The sequence below is a fragment of the Elephantulus edwardii genome, unplaced genomic scaffold, assembly GCF_000299155.1.
Source record: "Elephantulus edwardii isolate Elephantulus edwardi_28Jun2011 unplaced genomic scaffold, EleEdw1.0 scaffold00190, whole genome shotgun sequence".
In the NCBI taxonomy this organism is placed as follows: Eukaryota; Metazoa; Chordata; class Mammalia; order Macroscelidea; family Macroscelididae; genus Elephantulus; species Elephantulus edwardii.
In genome coordinates, this window is record NW_006399940.1 from 4,078,997 (window position 1) to 4,095,467 (window position 16,471).

Consider the following 16,471-nt stretch of genomic DNA (forward strand, 5'->3'; position numbering starts at 1 on the left):
AACAAACAGATTCATCCTGGAAAGGGTCAAACCAGGAGGCTCTTTGGAGGCAGGAAATCTGAGGCTCTGTCTAACATACTTTGGACATATTGTAAGGAGGGATCGGTCCTTGGAGAGAGACATCATCCTTGATAGGGTGGAGGGACAGCGCAGGAGGGGAAGGCCCTCTATGAGGTGGATTGATTCAGTGAGTGGGGTAATGGGGATGTGTGTATTTGAGATGGTGCGATTGGCACAGGAAAGAGCAGAGTTTAGGGCTGTTGTACATAGGGTCGCTATGAGTCACAAGCTCTACTCGATGGCACATGCCAACTGTGGAGTGAAATAATCTTTTTGATGATGAATGCAAGACCATTCTTCTTTGAATAGACATTCAAGCAAAATTCTTGTTGCTGTTATGCGGTAAGTTCAATAAGAGGCATAATAACCCCATGAAGAACAAATATGAAGTTTGCCCAATCCTGCACAATCCTTATTATTTCAGAAGTGGTTAACCGATCCTACATCCTAGTCTGGCTTATATGTGTATCCAGTGAAGACTGTCCAGGATAGCTGAGCCTGATGGTATTGAAAGTAATGGCAGCATACCTTTCAGCATCATAGCAACACACAGGTCACCATATTGTGAAAAACTGACAGATGGCAACAAAAACAGTATTAGTGCTAGTGGCCAACTGTTCACTAGCTCTATAGTAATTGACTAATGCAATACTATTTCCTGTTAATTCTGGAAATTGTAATTAAACATTATGCTTTATGGCAGTAGAAGTATTCCTAAGTAGGTCTATGCATCTTGTGCAGTGAACCCCAGGGACCGAAACTCAGTTGATGTAAATAGGGTCCTCTGTATTTGTGACAGAAAGCTCTCGTGACTTAGATATAAAGAGTGTGTGGTCAACCCCAAAACACATGGTTTGAATCTAACAGCTCTTTCATGAAAGATTGACAATCCATTTCCATGGGATTTACTACCTTTGAAAACTCACTGGATGGTCTATTATGAGTCACAACTTAATGGTACATATTACAAGTACCTGTGAAATGTAATGTCTCTGTACTGGTGATATTTTGTTAAATATCTTCTTGCACTTGAGCTCATTCTTTCAGAATCAGTCATTTAGCTCTTGTAGTTAGATGTGGTCATGTTGGCTCTGACTCTTAGTAACCTTATGTACACTAGAAGGAAACATCATCTTAACCATGTCACCCTCACAATCACTGTGTGCTTGAGCTCACTGTTGCAGCTTTTGTGTAATCCATCTCATAGAGAATCTTCTTATTTTCACTGACTCTATAAATCATGACGTCTGTATTCAGGGTTTTGCCCTTCCTGGTGATATACTTAAAGTCTAAGAGATGAAGCCACACCAACCTTACTTCTAAGCAATTCTTTGGCTGTACATATCCCAAGATTGATGAAATATGTGGCTTTCTTTTCTTATTATACTTTTTGATCCCTTGTACACATAATAATCTAATGTGTTTATTAATATAATTAAATATTTTAAAAGCATTTGTTCATATTTATACAGTGTTTAAACCACAAAATCAACAAAGTTACATTTCCATCCACACATTTAATTATTTGTTAATGTTTAAATAATAGGTATGTAAATATGGCATAATTGTCGGCTGTTAAAAAGGCATGAGTCTTTTGGTCTTAAGGTTATGTCAGTACAAAAAAAAGAAACATTCAAATTGAATTTTAATATTGGAAATACTTTTTACTCTGAGAATACTATTTTTACAAACTTTTATATTTGTATGTCCTTTCAGTAATAGCTGGAATCATTTAAACTACCATCTTGGGTTAAAATTATACTTAAAATTTTGTTTGCTTATGTGTATTAATTTTGTCTTCTTCATAGAACAAAGACCCTTACTACTGAGCCAATAGGCAACATCAGGATAGATGGAGAAAGGATTGAAATCATCAATAATTTATTCTTACTTGGATCCACAGTAAACACCCTCAACACTAGCATTCAGGAGATTAGAAAACACAATGCTTTGGGCAAGTCAGCTATCAGGGACCTGTCAAAATTACTGAAGAGAAATTATGTCAGACTGAAAACAAAGTAGTGCCTTTTTCAGACCATGGTCTTTTCAATCACTTGTTATTCATCTGAGGGCTGGACAATGAATAGGGATGGCAGAAGAAGAACTGATGTCTTTGAGTTGTGGTGTTAGAGAAGAGTACTGGATATTCCATGAACTCCCAAAAGAACAAACAGATACTTCTTAGAAAATGGGCATCCAGAGTGCTCCTTGGAGTCAAGGATGGTGAAGCTTCATCTTTTATACTTTGGATATGTTGCTAAGAAAGGTTATTCCTCAATAAGTAATATCATGCTTGGAAAGGTGGAGGGTCAGCGAGAGGGATGGACACTCACAATGAGAGATATTGACACAGTGACTTCAGCTATAAAAAATGATGAGAAAAAAAAAAGAAAAGAAAAAAAAATGATGAGGATGGCACAGGATAGGACAAGATTCAGGTCTGTTGTTCATAGGGTCACGATCAGTTGTACTCGGCTCAATGGCACCTAACAACAACAGATTTCATTTTATTGTCTTCTTAGACAAATTGAAACCTTTTCCAGTTGTAATAGTATAAGGAAAATGATAGGAAAAGAATAAAAAACCAATAGTTTATTGGAGTCATATGAGCTAAGAGAATTACTGAAAAAAATATGAGTTATGTAAATAGCCACTGCTTTTGGAAACTTACCTCTGAATTACAAAGTTTACAGATAAACTAAAATAGCTATCTGCTGTCTTAGGACGCTTTTCATCTGTTTCTGACTTTAGATCAGATAAATAAATGGAAAAATTACCTTTTCTATTTTAAACACTCCAGGTTTCAGACAGCAAATCCATAGTTATCTGGAAGACAGCCTGCCCAGCTGCTGATCCAGCCCCAGTCACAGTCATAATTAATTGACATAAACTTGTACTTTGGAGGGTCTTAACTAATTTCGTTTTCTTCACATAAAATTAAATTTTTGTGTGGTTTTTCTAACTTTTCTATTGTTACAATAGTTTTAGCAAAATGACAGAAAGAAGGTAAAACTAAAATTTACTTTTATTGTTAGACTGTACAATGGAAGTGCCGCTTCATTTTTCAGCTTCCTTTGAAATAGGCAGAATTGTGACTTTTTGTGACCTGTACATGGATAGAAAAGGGGAACCATTCTTGAAATTCACATAGTGAGGGTTCTTTATTTGGCAAGATTTTGCTAATAAGGTTCTTTCCTGCACAATAATTCACTGCTTTCAAATAAATGAAAATTCTAATATTTCAGAAAAAAATGTTTCTTATTCATTTGAATATAATACTTCATTTGTAGTATATCTTTGTATTTTTAATACATGTTACCATAAGAAATGAAAGAAATATAGTGTCACTGTACCAGAAGGAATTGGCTGACACCGAAGAATTTCATGAAGTAGCATATGAGCAAGAGCCTATGGTGATGAAGTAGGAAGTTCAAGTTGCTCTGTATGAATTAGTAAAAGAACAAGGCTCCAGGAGTTGACGGCCTACCAATTGACATATTTCAACAAACAGATGCTATGTGCCATGAAATTTGGAGGACAGCCAGCTGGCCAACTGACTGGAAGAGATTGATATTTGTTTCCAGTCCAAAGGAAGGCGACCTGACAGAGTGCGGAAATTATCAAACAATATCACTAATATTACATGCAAGCAAGAGTCTGCTGAACATTATCCAGAAATGACTGAAACTACATGTCAACAGAGAACTGCCAGATGTGCAGGCTGGGTTTAGAAGAGGTCATGGTACTAAGGATATCATAGTTAATATTAGATGGATCTTGGCAGAAAACAGGGAGTACCAGAGGAAAATCTGTGTTTCATTGACTATACAAAGGCTTTTGACTGTGTGGATCACAACAAGCTGTGGCTGACTTTGAGATTGGGAATCCCAGAACATTTGATTGTGCTTATGCAAAACCTATACTTGGACCAAGAGGCAGTCATTAGAACAGAGCAAGGAGACACTGCATGGTTCAAAATTGGGAAGGGTGTATGTCAGGAATGTATTCTGTCTCCATATATTTTTAATCTGTATGCAGAACAGATCATTTAGGAGGCTGGGCTATATGAGGAGGAATGTAGCATCAGGATTGATGGAGGAGTCGTCAACAACCTGCTTTATGCAGATGACACAACCCTGCTTGCTGAAACTGAGGAGGATTTGAAGCACTTGCTGCAGAGGGTCAAGGACTGCAGCCTTCAATATGGATTGAAACTCACCATCAAGAAAACAAAGACTGTCACCACTGGGCCAAGTGGCAGCATCAGTATGGATAGTGGAGAAATTGAGATAGTTAACAGTTTTAGTTTGCTTGGCTCCACAATCAACACTCTTGGTAACAGCAGCCAGGAAATCAAGAACTGAATTGCATTGGGAAAGTCAGCTGTCAGGGACCTCTCCAGAGTACTGAAGAGCAAGGACCTCAGGCTGGAGACTCAGGTGCACATGATCTGGGCTATAGTCTTCACATTCACATGCTATGCATCTGAGAGCTGGATACTGACTAGGGATCATAGGAAGAGAATTCATGCCTTTGAATTGTGTTGCTGGAGAAGAGTGTCGAATATACCATGGGCTGCTAGGAGAACAAACAAACTTGTCCTGGAAAGGGTGAACTGGGCTGTTCCTTGGAGGCAAAGATTCTGAAGCTTTGTTTGAATACTTTTGGCATGTTGCAAGGAGGGACCAGTCCTTGGAGAGGGACATCATGTTTGGGAGAGTGGAGAGACAGCTCAGGAGAGGTAGAGCCTTGATAATATGGATTGATTCAATGATTGGGGTAGTGAGAGTAAGTGTGTTAGACACAATGAGCTTGGCATAGGATAGAGCATGGTTTAAGGTTCTTGTACAGAGGGTCACTATGAGTCTCAAGCGACTCGATGTCACATAACAACAACAACAACATATACTACCAAGCCAAAGGCATATGATTCAAATCCACCACCTACTCCCCTAGACAACACTGAGTTGACTGCTGTTTTTACTCCAATAAAACTTATTTCATGGGATCAAACCACAGTGAGATACCACTTCATTCTGACTGTTGTTGATGTGCACTATGGAGTCTGAACTGAGTCATAGCTACACTTCAGCAGGTTTTCAGAAGCATCCTTCTCCTGCAGAGTAGCTAGTGGATTTGAACCTCTTGCCTTTCATTCCCAAATAGTTCAATTAAAAACAGAACCATAAACAGCAAGTGCTGCAAATATGTGGAGAAACCAGAACACTCAACTACTGCTAGTGGGAATAAAAAACAAGATGAACCTTGAACTCATGGTAAGTTAAATAATTCAATCACAAAAAAATGGATATTGTGTGATATCTCTAATAAGAAACATTTAGAATAGGATAAGATCTAGAAATCAGAGCCTTGGTACCAGCAGCTAGGAAATCAAAAGACCAATTGCATTAGGTAAGTCTGCTGTCAGGGATCTCTCCAGAGTACTGAAGAGCAAGGATATCAGTCTGGAGATTAAGGTACACCTGATCCAGGCCTTGGTCTTCAAAATTATGTGCCATGCATCAGAAAACTGGACAATGACTAAGGATTATAGGAGAATCGATGCCTTTGATACATGGTGGTGAAGAAGAGTATTGAATATACCATGGACTGCTAAGAGAACAAACATGTTCATCCTGAAGAGGGTGAAACCACGTTGCTCCTTGGAGGCAAAGATTATGAATATCCGTCTGGCATACTTTGGACATGTTGAAAGGAGGGACGAGTCTTTGGAGAGGGATGTCATGTTTGGGAGGGTGGAGGGACAGCACAGGAATAGAAGACCCGTCCGTGGTGAGACATATTGACACAGTGACTGACGTAATGGGAGTAGATGTGTTGGAGACATTAAGCTTGGCTCAAGATAGAGCAGAGTTTAGAGCTGTTGCACCAAGGGTCACTATGATTTGCAAACAACTCAATGGCACATATCAATAACAACAACAACAACAACAGAAATCAGAATTTAACATTGATTATCAGAAACAAGAGGGAAATTAGCTTTAACAGATATTGAGTTATTTTATATGGGGATGGAAAATATGAGAGGTGATCTTGAGGAAGGCTACATTTTTGATGTAAATATTTTCATTGAATTGTAGAAGAAAAAATTTGAATTGGCAAGTGATGTGTTACCTTTTTTGTTTACAACAATGCATAAAGGTATTGCTGTTATGAGCAATTAACTTTTACTCTAATAGTTAGGAAGTTGGGATATTTTATTCCAAGCTTTATTGAATAGATTTTATGTAGTATGCAGAGTGTATCTTTCCAGGTAACATTAATAATTTTAGAAGCTGAAATAGTGTAATAATTTGTCTTTAATAGTACATCTATTTTTTAGCTATCTAGCTTGAAACCTTGAATATAGACATGTGATTTCTCCAGAAGAAAAGTAACATTTAGTTAGGTTAAGTGTCAAATAGCTATCTTACACTGTATAAAAGTCAATATGTACAAAGTCATATTAGTGAATTTCATCTACACTGCTAGAAGGTTGTTGAACTCAATTACAGAAATGTGCAGAGCTCTATTTGATATGTGACAAGGTTGAGAAACCACAATCAATTAAAAAGAACACATGTATATCCTGTTTTGGGGAAACATTTGTTATAGTATCCCATGTTCAGCTTTTTCTTTTCCTCTGAATTTTCCTTTGAACATAGGAGAACAAAGAATCTAATAATTCCCTAGTTTCATTTGGAATTGTTTTGTCAGCAATATCTAGTAGCAAGACATGAGCTTGTTGTTTTACTTGAATGAAGCCTCAGGCAGCGACAATTAAACTTTTTCTACTTTCCTTCTTGTAGCAAAACCATTTGAAAATGGACAATATTTGGACATTTATGGAATTACAAGAGACCAGGCTGGGGAATATGAGTGCAGTGCAGAAAATGATGTGTCATTCCCAGATGTGAAGAAAGTAAAAATTGTCGTAAACTGTAAGTGCTATTGCTTTCTTTATCCCAACTTCAGAGAAAAGATCAAATATCTACAAAGTAATGTCTCATATCTACTTTCTTGTTTTATTTTTAAGGCAGCTTATGATAAAGACCACTTACTCTTGGCAAAATGTGTACATGTTTGGAAGATTGATCTTATTATTTTTAGGTGACACTAATTTCACAAGTAATCCCATGATAATTCAATTCAATGTGGAGATGAATACATTTCCAAGTCACTCTGATTTCCTGAATTCTACATTATAGTATTCCTATCTCTAAAGTACTGTAGGCAGATTATTTATTTCATTCTCATGGCTTTCAGCTAGAATGTACACTGACAAAATTGAAGTGTGTAACTCCAATCACATCCGACTAAATGAACTGAGTTAGACTGTACTCAGACAAGAAATGTTAGTGTATTATGCCTATTACTAAGGTGAATTAATTCTATTTAATTTGGAAAATATTGATTGCTGTAAGAAAGAATATTTTCATGAATATCATTATTAAGAATTTAAAGAGACTGCCAAATACAACCAGGAATGCACAATCTGAAGAAGATAAAATTGATGCATGGGACCTTCTAAAGATTAAATCCATATGCGCATCAAAAACTTTTCCCAACAGGGTGAAAAATAATCCTACAGACTGGGAACAAACATTTGGCAATATTATCTCAGACAAGAGACTTAAAACAAAAGTTTACAGAATACTCCTGGGCTTCCACATGAAAAAGACTGATAACCCAGTTACAAAGTAGGCAAAAGCCATGGAAAGAATTTTCACAGAGGACAATATTTGAATGGCAGACACATGAAGAAATGCTCCAAATCACTAGCAATAAGATAGATTCAAATAAAAACCACAGTGAGGTACCATCTCACTCCAATAACAGTGGTAAAGTTTAACAGGAGAGCAAGTAATAAATGTTGGAGAGGATGTGGTGAGAAAGGAACTCTTATACATTGTTGGTGGAATTGTAAAATGGTACAACCATTCAGGAAGGCAGTTTAACACTTCCTTAAAAAGCTAACATAGAAATTCCATATCACCTTGCTATCCCACTACTTGGAATATACCCTGAAAAAATGAGAACTGAGGCACAAACATACTTGTACACCAATGTTCATAGCCATATTATTCACCATCGCAAGAACATGGAAAGAGCCCAAACGCCCAACCACAAATGAATGGGTTGAGAAATTAGGGTATATTCAAAAAGTGGAATATTATGCAGCATGCCGGAACAATGATTTTGTAAATTATTACCTAACTTGTGAGGGACTGGAGAGCATTATGCTGAGTGAACTCAGTCCCACAAAGATAAATATTGTATAAAATCGATATTTTAGAATGAGTGTAAGGATCCAAGAGGGGTAGGAGAAGTTGAAAGCAGCGGGATGAGGAAGTGTAGGGGGTTGGGGATGGTGATTAATCAGGAGGTTGTACAATTTGATGGGTGAGGATAAGGGAAATTGAAAGGATATGTTCTTGAAAACAATGTATGTATTCTAATTTTGTAAATGAACTAGTAGGAAAAAAATAATTACAATATTGGAAGACATCCATAGAATAATCAATACTATTATGCTTTACCCTTTCTCTAAATGCCAAAAAAATTAATTTTTTTCATTAAAATACTAGTATATATCTTATGATCTCAACAATAATAGAGCAATCTGTGTTTTCATGCATACTGCCTTTATCTTTTCTCGAAATTTTGCATTATTTAACATCTTCAGATATTCTGGGGACAATAATATTGATGAAAGTGTTTAGAAACTACAGTGTTCTATTTTTCATTTAATTTATACACTTTCTATATGCAATCACTAATAATTGGTACTTGGTTTTATACTAGGGAGTGTTAGTGGTGTATTCCATAGAGATTGTGCTATTAATCTAAAAGGTAACATCGCTCTGGAGGTTTGAATCAACCAGCAGCTAAATAGGAGGAAAAAAAGCAACCACTATACATGAGAATTACAGCCTCCCAAAAATCCACTAATGGGCCAGCCATGAAGTGTCAGTGAATTGAGTTGAGTTTTATGCTATGGATTATGAGAAAAATGACAAATATATCCTAAAATGCAAAGATGAATCAGTAGTTGTTCAATATTAATAGAAATATTTCAATACTGTGGGGCAATAAATAAACACTAAAATACTCTTTGAGGTTGAATTTTTTTAGAATTCATAGATATTTTAATGGGAAAACATTGTAATATGCTTCCTGAAATCCTGGAAACACTTTTTAAAAATTGGGATTTTAATGGAAGCTTACAGAAAAGTTGGATTTTCATTCATTCATTGTGGGAGGTTGGATTTTTGGCTATAGCAAATTACTGACTCAACTAGAATTTGTAGGGCTTTTACTGTATCTTTAGGAAGTTCTGGCGGGGTGGTCTGTATAAAAGTACATTGCTAGCCCAAAGGTTGTAGCTCATTGGTGACTAAAATCCACCAACAGCCTCTCAGAGGAAAGATAGGCAAACTCCTCCCATGCAATTTACATCTTCAATAACCCAGTGATGTGTCTGTCAGCTATTAATTCATACCAAGCTGAAGACAATGAGAGAGAGAAAGAGAGAGAGACAGAGAGAGAGACAGAGAGAGACAGAGAGAAAGAGAGAGAGAGAATGAGACATTTTGTATCTTTGAGGCTGAAATATCTCTGTGGAATAGAATAACTAGTGTATGATTGGCAGTTTCCAAAGACCACTGGTGGTGCAATCATTAAGCACAAACTTGTGATCCCAAAACTTGATCATTTGCGTCCATTGTAGTCCTCATCTGGGAGAGCTGAGTTGAGAAAATAATCCATACACAGAAAAAGTGTAGGAACTGGTAATATAAAATATCAAGAATCTGCTATAATTTTACAAGTAGTTATAGGAGGCAGATAAAAGAGCAGTTTATTACTAATAACAGTGTTAGGAAACAAAGTATGACAACTAAGTAGCTAGTAACAGTGCCTCAAACCCAAATTGCCAGAAACTGGCATGATAATGAGTAGGGGATAACTACATATACATTATATTTGAGGTGATATGAGCTTAGAATTTTTTTTAATATTTTTTATTGAACAGCAAATTAATTCTTTGATGCAGAAGCAGTAAAGAATTTTATTATATTTGACTATAAAGAAACCCACCCTTTTTTGCAGTAAGGAGAACTACTTCCATTTTTTTAAGATTATTCACTATACTAATATCCTAAAAAAGATAGTCCATAAATGTTTTAGTGTCCCTGCTAGCAAACATATGGGAAATTGTCTTCCGTCACAACACGGTGGCATGAAAATTGGAAGCAAAGCCCAAAGACGTTCCCTCAGCTGAAGATTTTATTTCAATGACTTCAGTAGAGTATCTGATGCCATAGATTAAGTAGAAAAGAAGATTTTGTTAACCAATTTTAATTTAAGAGGTTATAAAGAAAGAATTAAAATGATTAACAAATCATGGTACATAATATATACATTGGACTACTATGCAATACTAAAGAATAAAAAAGAACTTGGAAAATAGTGTATAACATGGGTTAACCTGGAAATAAATCAGACACAAAAGTACAAATAATGTACAAGTCTATTATTATAATAAAGCAAAGGAAAATCATACAAACAGCAAAGTATCCTTTGATAGTTGTCAAAGATGGGAGAGGAGGGAAAAGGGAAGGAAAATTAGTAATTTGATAATAGACACATCTTAAATTGGGTGAAGTGAAAAGCTATATAAAATAAAGGATGGTTAGCATAATATCAACAATAAAAATCTATACACAGACACCTTCATAAAAGTTACAGACAATAGAACATTATATATAAAAGCCTACATTACCAGTCACAACATTCATTCAAAATACATACATAAACAAAATAAACAGATGATCAAGTGAAAGGGACTTATCTATAATCGTGCATAGGTTTGACAGCTGATAGTTTAACATGGTTATTTGTATGTACTGCAAACATATCCATTTAGATAGAAGAACCAATAAAGGGACAATATTGTATAAACACCTTTGCCATAACCAAATACCTTAAGGGACCAGGTCACTGGTTATGGAGTCTCCTTTTTATAATTTTGTGTATTAACAAGTTTGGTTTGCATAAAATGGCTCACAAGGACAATGTTTTATAGTCAGAATTGATGATCAGTGAGCAGGGACTTAAAACCTTTGGAGTGGCCATCTAAAATACAATCATTGGTCTCTTCTTGCCTGGAGCAAAGAGTGAAGAAAATAATAGACATATGGAAACAGTTATGGACGTAGTGCCATGGACTGGTGAAACCTGAAAGCCTATTTGAGCTGGGAACTGAACTCATCTCTGTAACACATCTTTAAGCAAACGATAAACTTATTTTTTAAATGATCAATCATGCCAGAGATACTTAGTGCTTAGAATGCTGTACCACACAAGATCACAAAAGCAGAATTTTTCCAAGAATAAAATTCAGAAAAGTAGGAAGGTAAAGGATGCAGCCTAGAATGGATACAAGAACTGTAGAGAGAGTGTGAAAAATGTGATAATATAATGTAAGGATTGTAATCAGAGTCATTAAACAATATATGTGTAAATGGATGGAATATGGACACATTCTGTAACCTTTAATAGAAATCACAGTAATGATAAAAAAAGGAATTTTTTAAAAAAATCAAAACACACTAGCTTTCTAAGGAATTTTAGTGAAAGTGAAGTCATAAGTGAGTTATATTAAACATGGAAAATAAAGAACCAAACTCAAACTCATTGCTGTCTATGAGTTGGAAATACCTAATAGCTGACACACTCAAAAGTTTTTGGACGGAGACAGTAAATCACACAGAGATTTTCCATCTTCCTTTGTTGAGATGCTCTTTAATGTGAACTGGCAGAGAAGTACCCCGTTTAAGGTAGAAGGGAGCTTTGGTGGCTGAGTGGCAAGAAGCTGCGCTACAATCTCGAAGGCACGTGGTTTGAGGCCACCAGCTGCTCTGAGGGAGAAGGGTGGTAAATCTCCTCCACGTGGTTAACAGCCTCTGAAAACCCACCAGAAGGTCAGCTATGGGCCGGTTCCATCTTGACAATACACAGCAACCAGAACAATAACAGTGTAAGTGCCTCTGATTTACATTACCAGAGTTTCCTAAGTGAACATGTTACTGGGGCCATAATAATAACATCTATTTGATTAAGAATAGAGTCATCATTATTTAAGAAAAAATGATTTTTATGGATTTTTCTCTTCTCAACTTTTATTTTGGTTAACTCACTTTTTCCTATAATGTTCTGTGAATAATGGAGTTTAATGGATAAACTTAAATCTTATGAATAACTATTTTTTACAAAAATATGGTTTTCTTCTCAGCCTTCGGGTCAAGACCTAAATTTTCCCTTAGTTTGCAATAACAATGTCACCCATATGCCAGCAATGTCCAAGATGTCTGAGTGTGTAGGTATCAGTGAGTGTGTTGATGTTTGAAAAGTGTTAATTTTCTTCATTTTACCCTTTAAAAGTGAAATTGAGTGATCTCTATGGATTTCTAAGTGTTAATTTCCCAAAAGAAATTAGCTAAAGCATACTGAACAAACTTAGTTTGCCAAAGCCCAAAATTGAGCCCAGTGGTCTATGTTACAGCATGGATCTGCACATCTCTGGAAAACTTAAAAATTCCCTCAAGAAAGTACCATGCCAGATTCAAGGCTGTACTTCTTTTCATTATTATTAATCAATATTGATTGTGCATATGAAATGCAGTAGTAATCTGAGTTCTAATTAGAAGTGAAACTTTGTCCCTTTTCCCAAATGGAGCTCCAGATGAATGTAATAAATTTTCATTAGCTCTGGTGTATCAGATATATGGTAAGTCAATTTGAGGAAGAGATTTCCGTTTCCTGCAAGTTAAAAATGTTTTATGTTTTACTACTTGTTTGTATATACATACCAAATGCATACAACAAACATCATAATATTTTTCACATGTTTTAGAGCAAGAACACTTCACTGTGGATTTATATTTAATTAAACAGCTTAGTCATTTCTTTTATATAGACTAGATTGACTAAATTAGTTCACTTTGAGCTGTTTACAGTATCTTGCTATAAATAGAAAGAAATTTGTCGGCTACTTAGATTCAATGCAAACAAGTTATTTCTGGATAAGGGGAATACAGGTATTTTTTTAATATATATTACCTGAATTTTCTTTTATTCCTCTACAATAAAAATATTTCATTTTGAAATTATAAATGAGATAAATGTGGGAAAAGATGACTATTAAAACAAGACATTGGTTAATTAATTTCATATATACACACAGAATTATACACGCACATTGCATGAGAAAAAACATGTTTTTTCAACAGCTGATTAGCTAAAACAGAAGGAGCTGGTGAAACTAAAGTCTTCCATAATCTCTATTTCGTTTGTACTTCTGTGTTTAGCAGCAGCTATATAGATATGCTGGTTTTGTTCTTGTTATGTGCTGTTGAGTCAAAACAGCCCTATATTTGACTTTCCAGTGGGTTGGTTTTGTTTGGGATTTTTTTTGTTTTTAAAAATTTAGTTTCTATTTATTTGCGTACAAATTCATATACATTGTATTTCACACTTTTCTTCATTCACATCTAGTGGGTTTTTAGAGGTAGTGAGTTGCACAGGAGTAGACTGCCTCTCTTTCATCTGCAAAATAACTTGTGGATTCAAACCTATGCCTTCAGGTCGACAACACAGCTCCATACCACTGGCCACTAGACTGTGTCTACAATTACTATTGATAATTGAACCAGTGAAAGAATGCTCTTGAAATCTAAATCCATGAGTTCAATTAAATTGGAAAGTAGAAACAAATGAAGAATTAGTTTGGAAAGGGAAATTATATTCTGGAAAATCAACAAGATTGAATTCCCTTGGAAGCCAAATTGAAAAAAATTCAGAAATTTAATGGATTAGTTAATGTTGTAGATTTACATAGTGAAGCAAACATAAGTATAGGACATTGGTAAAGCATTGAAGTCCTAGTAATATTAACCTACTAGAAAAGTGGATAAGGAATTCTGATCTTGTGACAGAGGAGTTTGCGTTCTACTGTGCTTGTATAATTTTCCCCCCTTGTTAAATCACTGCTTTAGAAATGAACCTGTATCCTTGTTCTGCAATTTACTAGGGAGCTCTGGTGGTCTAGTCGGTAAGGAGTTACAATGCAAACCCAAAAGCATGTGATTTGAATCACCAGCAGCAACATGTGAGAAAGATGGGCAATCTCTTCATCTGCGAATGATAGCCTCTGAAAACCTCCTTAAGGGTCAGCTGTGAGTTTGTTACGACTGGATCAAACATAACAACAACAACAGAATTGTAATATTAATAAACAATGCCATCTTTCTAACTTTTAATTACCTCTTCGGTAAATGTAAGGTAATAAAACAATTCTAAAGGATCAAGTAAGGATTAAATGAGATGATACACATGAAACATCAATCTGAAGGTAACAGATTTCTCATCTTTCTCCTTTAGAACTACTGATAAATATGAACTGTGAGTAAGACATAAAAATTGGGTTAGCAGCACAACTCTCTAAGGACTAAATTACTGGAGCTTCCTTTTGTTCAAGATTATTTTTATTGTCAATGTGCTTTTGAGTCACTTGCAACTCATAACGACCCTATGCACAACAGCTATGTACCCCGTTCTATCTTGACCCAATTTCTTTTTCTCCAACACACTTATCCTCATTGCCCCAGTCACTGAGTCAATCCATCTCAACCATGGATCTTCCTTTCTTGAGTTGATGTCTTTCTCTAAAGACTGATCCCTCCTGGTAACGTGCCCAAGGATATGCTACAGAGATTCAAAATTCTTGCCTCCAAAGAACAACCCAATTTCATACTCTCCAAAACAGACTTGTTTTTTCCTCTTAGCAGCCCATGATATTTTAAATACTGTTCTCCAGAACCACAACTCAAAGGCATCTTCTTCTATAATCAGTAGTCATTGCGCAGCAAGTAATTGTGATGACTATGGCTTGGATCAAGTACTCTTTGGTCTCTAGATTGATATTGTACTCTGGGAAGGACCCTGACCACAGACTTTACCAGTGCAATTAATCTTTTGATTTCCTGGCTGCTGGTACCAAGCGCCAAGCAAGATGAAGCTGTCAGCAATCTCAACCTCTTCTTCACCTATCATGATGTGGCCTAGGGGCACGGTGGTGAGAATCTTTGTTTTCTTGATGTTGAATTCAATCCATATTGAAGGCTACAGTTCTTAACCCTTTGCAGCAAATGTCTTGGGTACTCCTCAGTTTCAGTAAGCAAGATTTTGTCATCTGCATAATTCAGGTTGTTGATCAGTCTTCTTCCAATCCTGATGCCACATTCCTCCTCATATAGCCCAGCCTCCTGGGTGATCTGTTCTGCATATAGATTAAACAAATATGGAGACAGGATGCATCCCTGACATACATCTTTCCTGATATTGAACCATGCAGTATTACCTTGCTCTGGTCTGACCACTGCCTTCTGGTCTAAGAATAGTTTTCACATAAGCACAATCAAGATACTCCTCTGGTACTCTCTGCTTTCAGTCAAGATCCATCTAGCAATGACTATATTGTTCCTAGTGCCACAGCCTCTTCTAAACCAGCCTGCATGTCAGACAGTTCTCTGTTGATACACTGTTTCAGTCATTTTTGGATAATCTTCAGCAGGATCTTGCTTGCATGTGATATTAATGGATTAATGATATTGTTTAGTAATTTCCACATTCATAAAATGATAATTTTTAATAGGAATAAATATTGATCTCTTCCAGTTATTTGGCCAAGTAGTTGTCATCCAGATTTCTTGGCACAACCTGGTGAGCATGTCCAGGGCAACATCTGTTTGTTGAAATTTGTCAATTGGGTGCCATCAATTCCTAGAGCCTTTTTTTTTTTTTGGTAATTTCTTCAGAACAGATTGAACTTCTTCCTTCATCATCATGGTATCTTGATCATATGTTATTTCACAACATTCTAATGTTCCAGCCAATTCTTTTTGGTATAGTGACTCTGTGTACTTTTCCCATCTTCTCTTGATGCCTCATTCAACGTTTTACCCACAGCATCCTTAAGCATTGTGACTTGAGACGAATTTGTTCTTCAGGCCATTCAGCTTAAGAAATGTTGAGTGAGTTCATTTCTTCTTATTTTCCAACTCCATCTTTTTGCACATTCCATTATCATGCTTTGTTTTGTCTTCCTGTGCAGCACTTTAAAATCTTCTAATCAGCTTCTTAACTGCTTGATTTCCTTTCCTTTGGCTTCTCGGAATTCGTGTAATATTCTGAGTCTCTTCTGACATCCATCATGATTTTTTTTTCCTGCTTCTGTCTTTTAATTATTTTCAGGAATGATATTCCAGATATCCTCCCACAAATCATCTAGTCTTCGCTCATTAGTATTCAAGGCCTCAAAACTTTTCCTGAGATGGATTTTAAATTCAGG

General features: G+C 36.0%; 1 protein-coding gene across 2 annotated transcripts in view; it reads left to right on the plus strand.

Moving 5' to 3' along the window:
- NEGR1 (neuronal growth regulator 1) overlaps window positions 1-16,471 on the plus strand; it is a 1,417,016-nt gene that overhangs the window by 929,862 nt on the left and 470,683 nt on the right. Inside the window, exon 5 of one of the 2 annotated variants that reach the window (XM_006896776.1) lies at window positions 6,870-7,001. The exons of the other annotated variant lie outside the window; for it this stretch is intronic. Within the exon in view, the coding sequence (XP_006896838.1) occupies window positions 6,870-7,001 (132 nt within the window). The remainder of the gene's footprint in view (window positions 1-6,869; window positions 7,002-16,471) is intronic. 2 annotated transcript variants of the gene reach the window in all.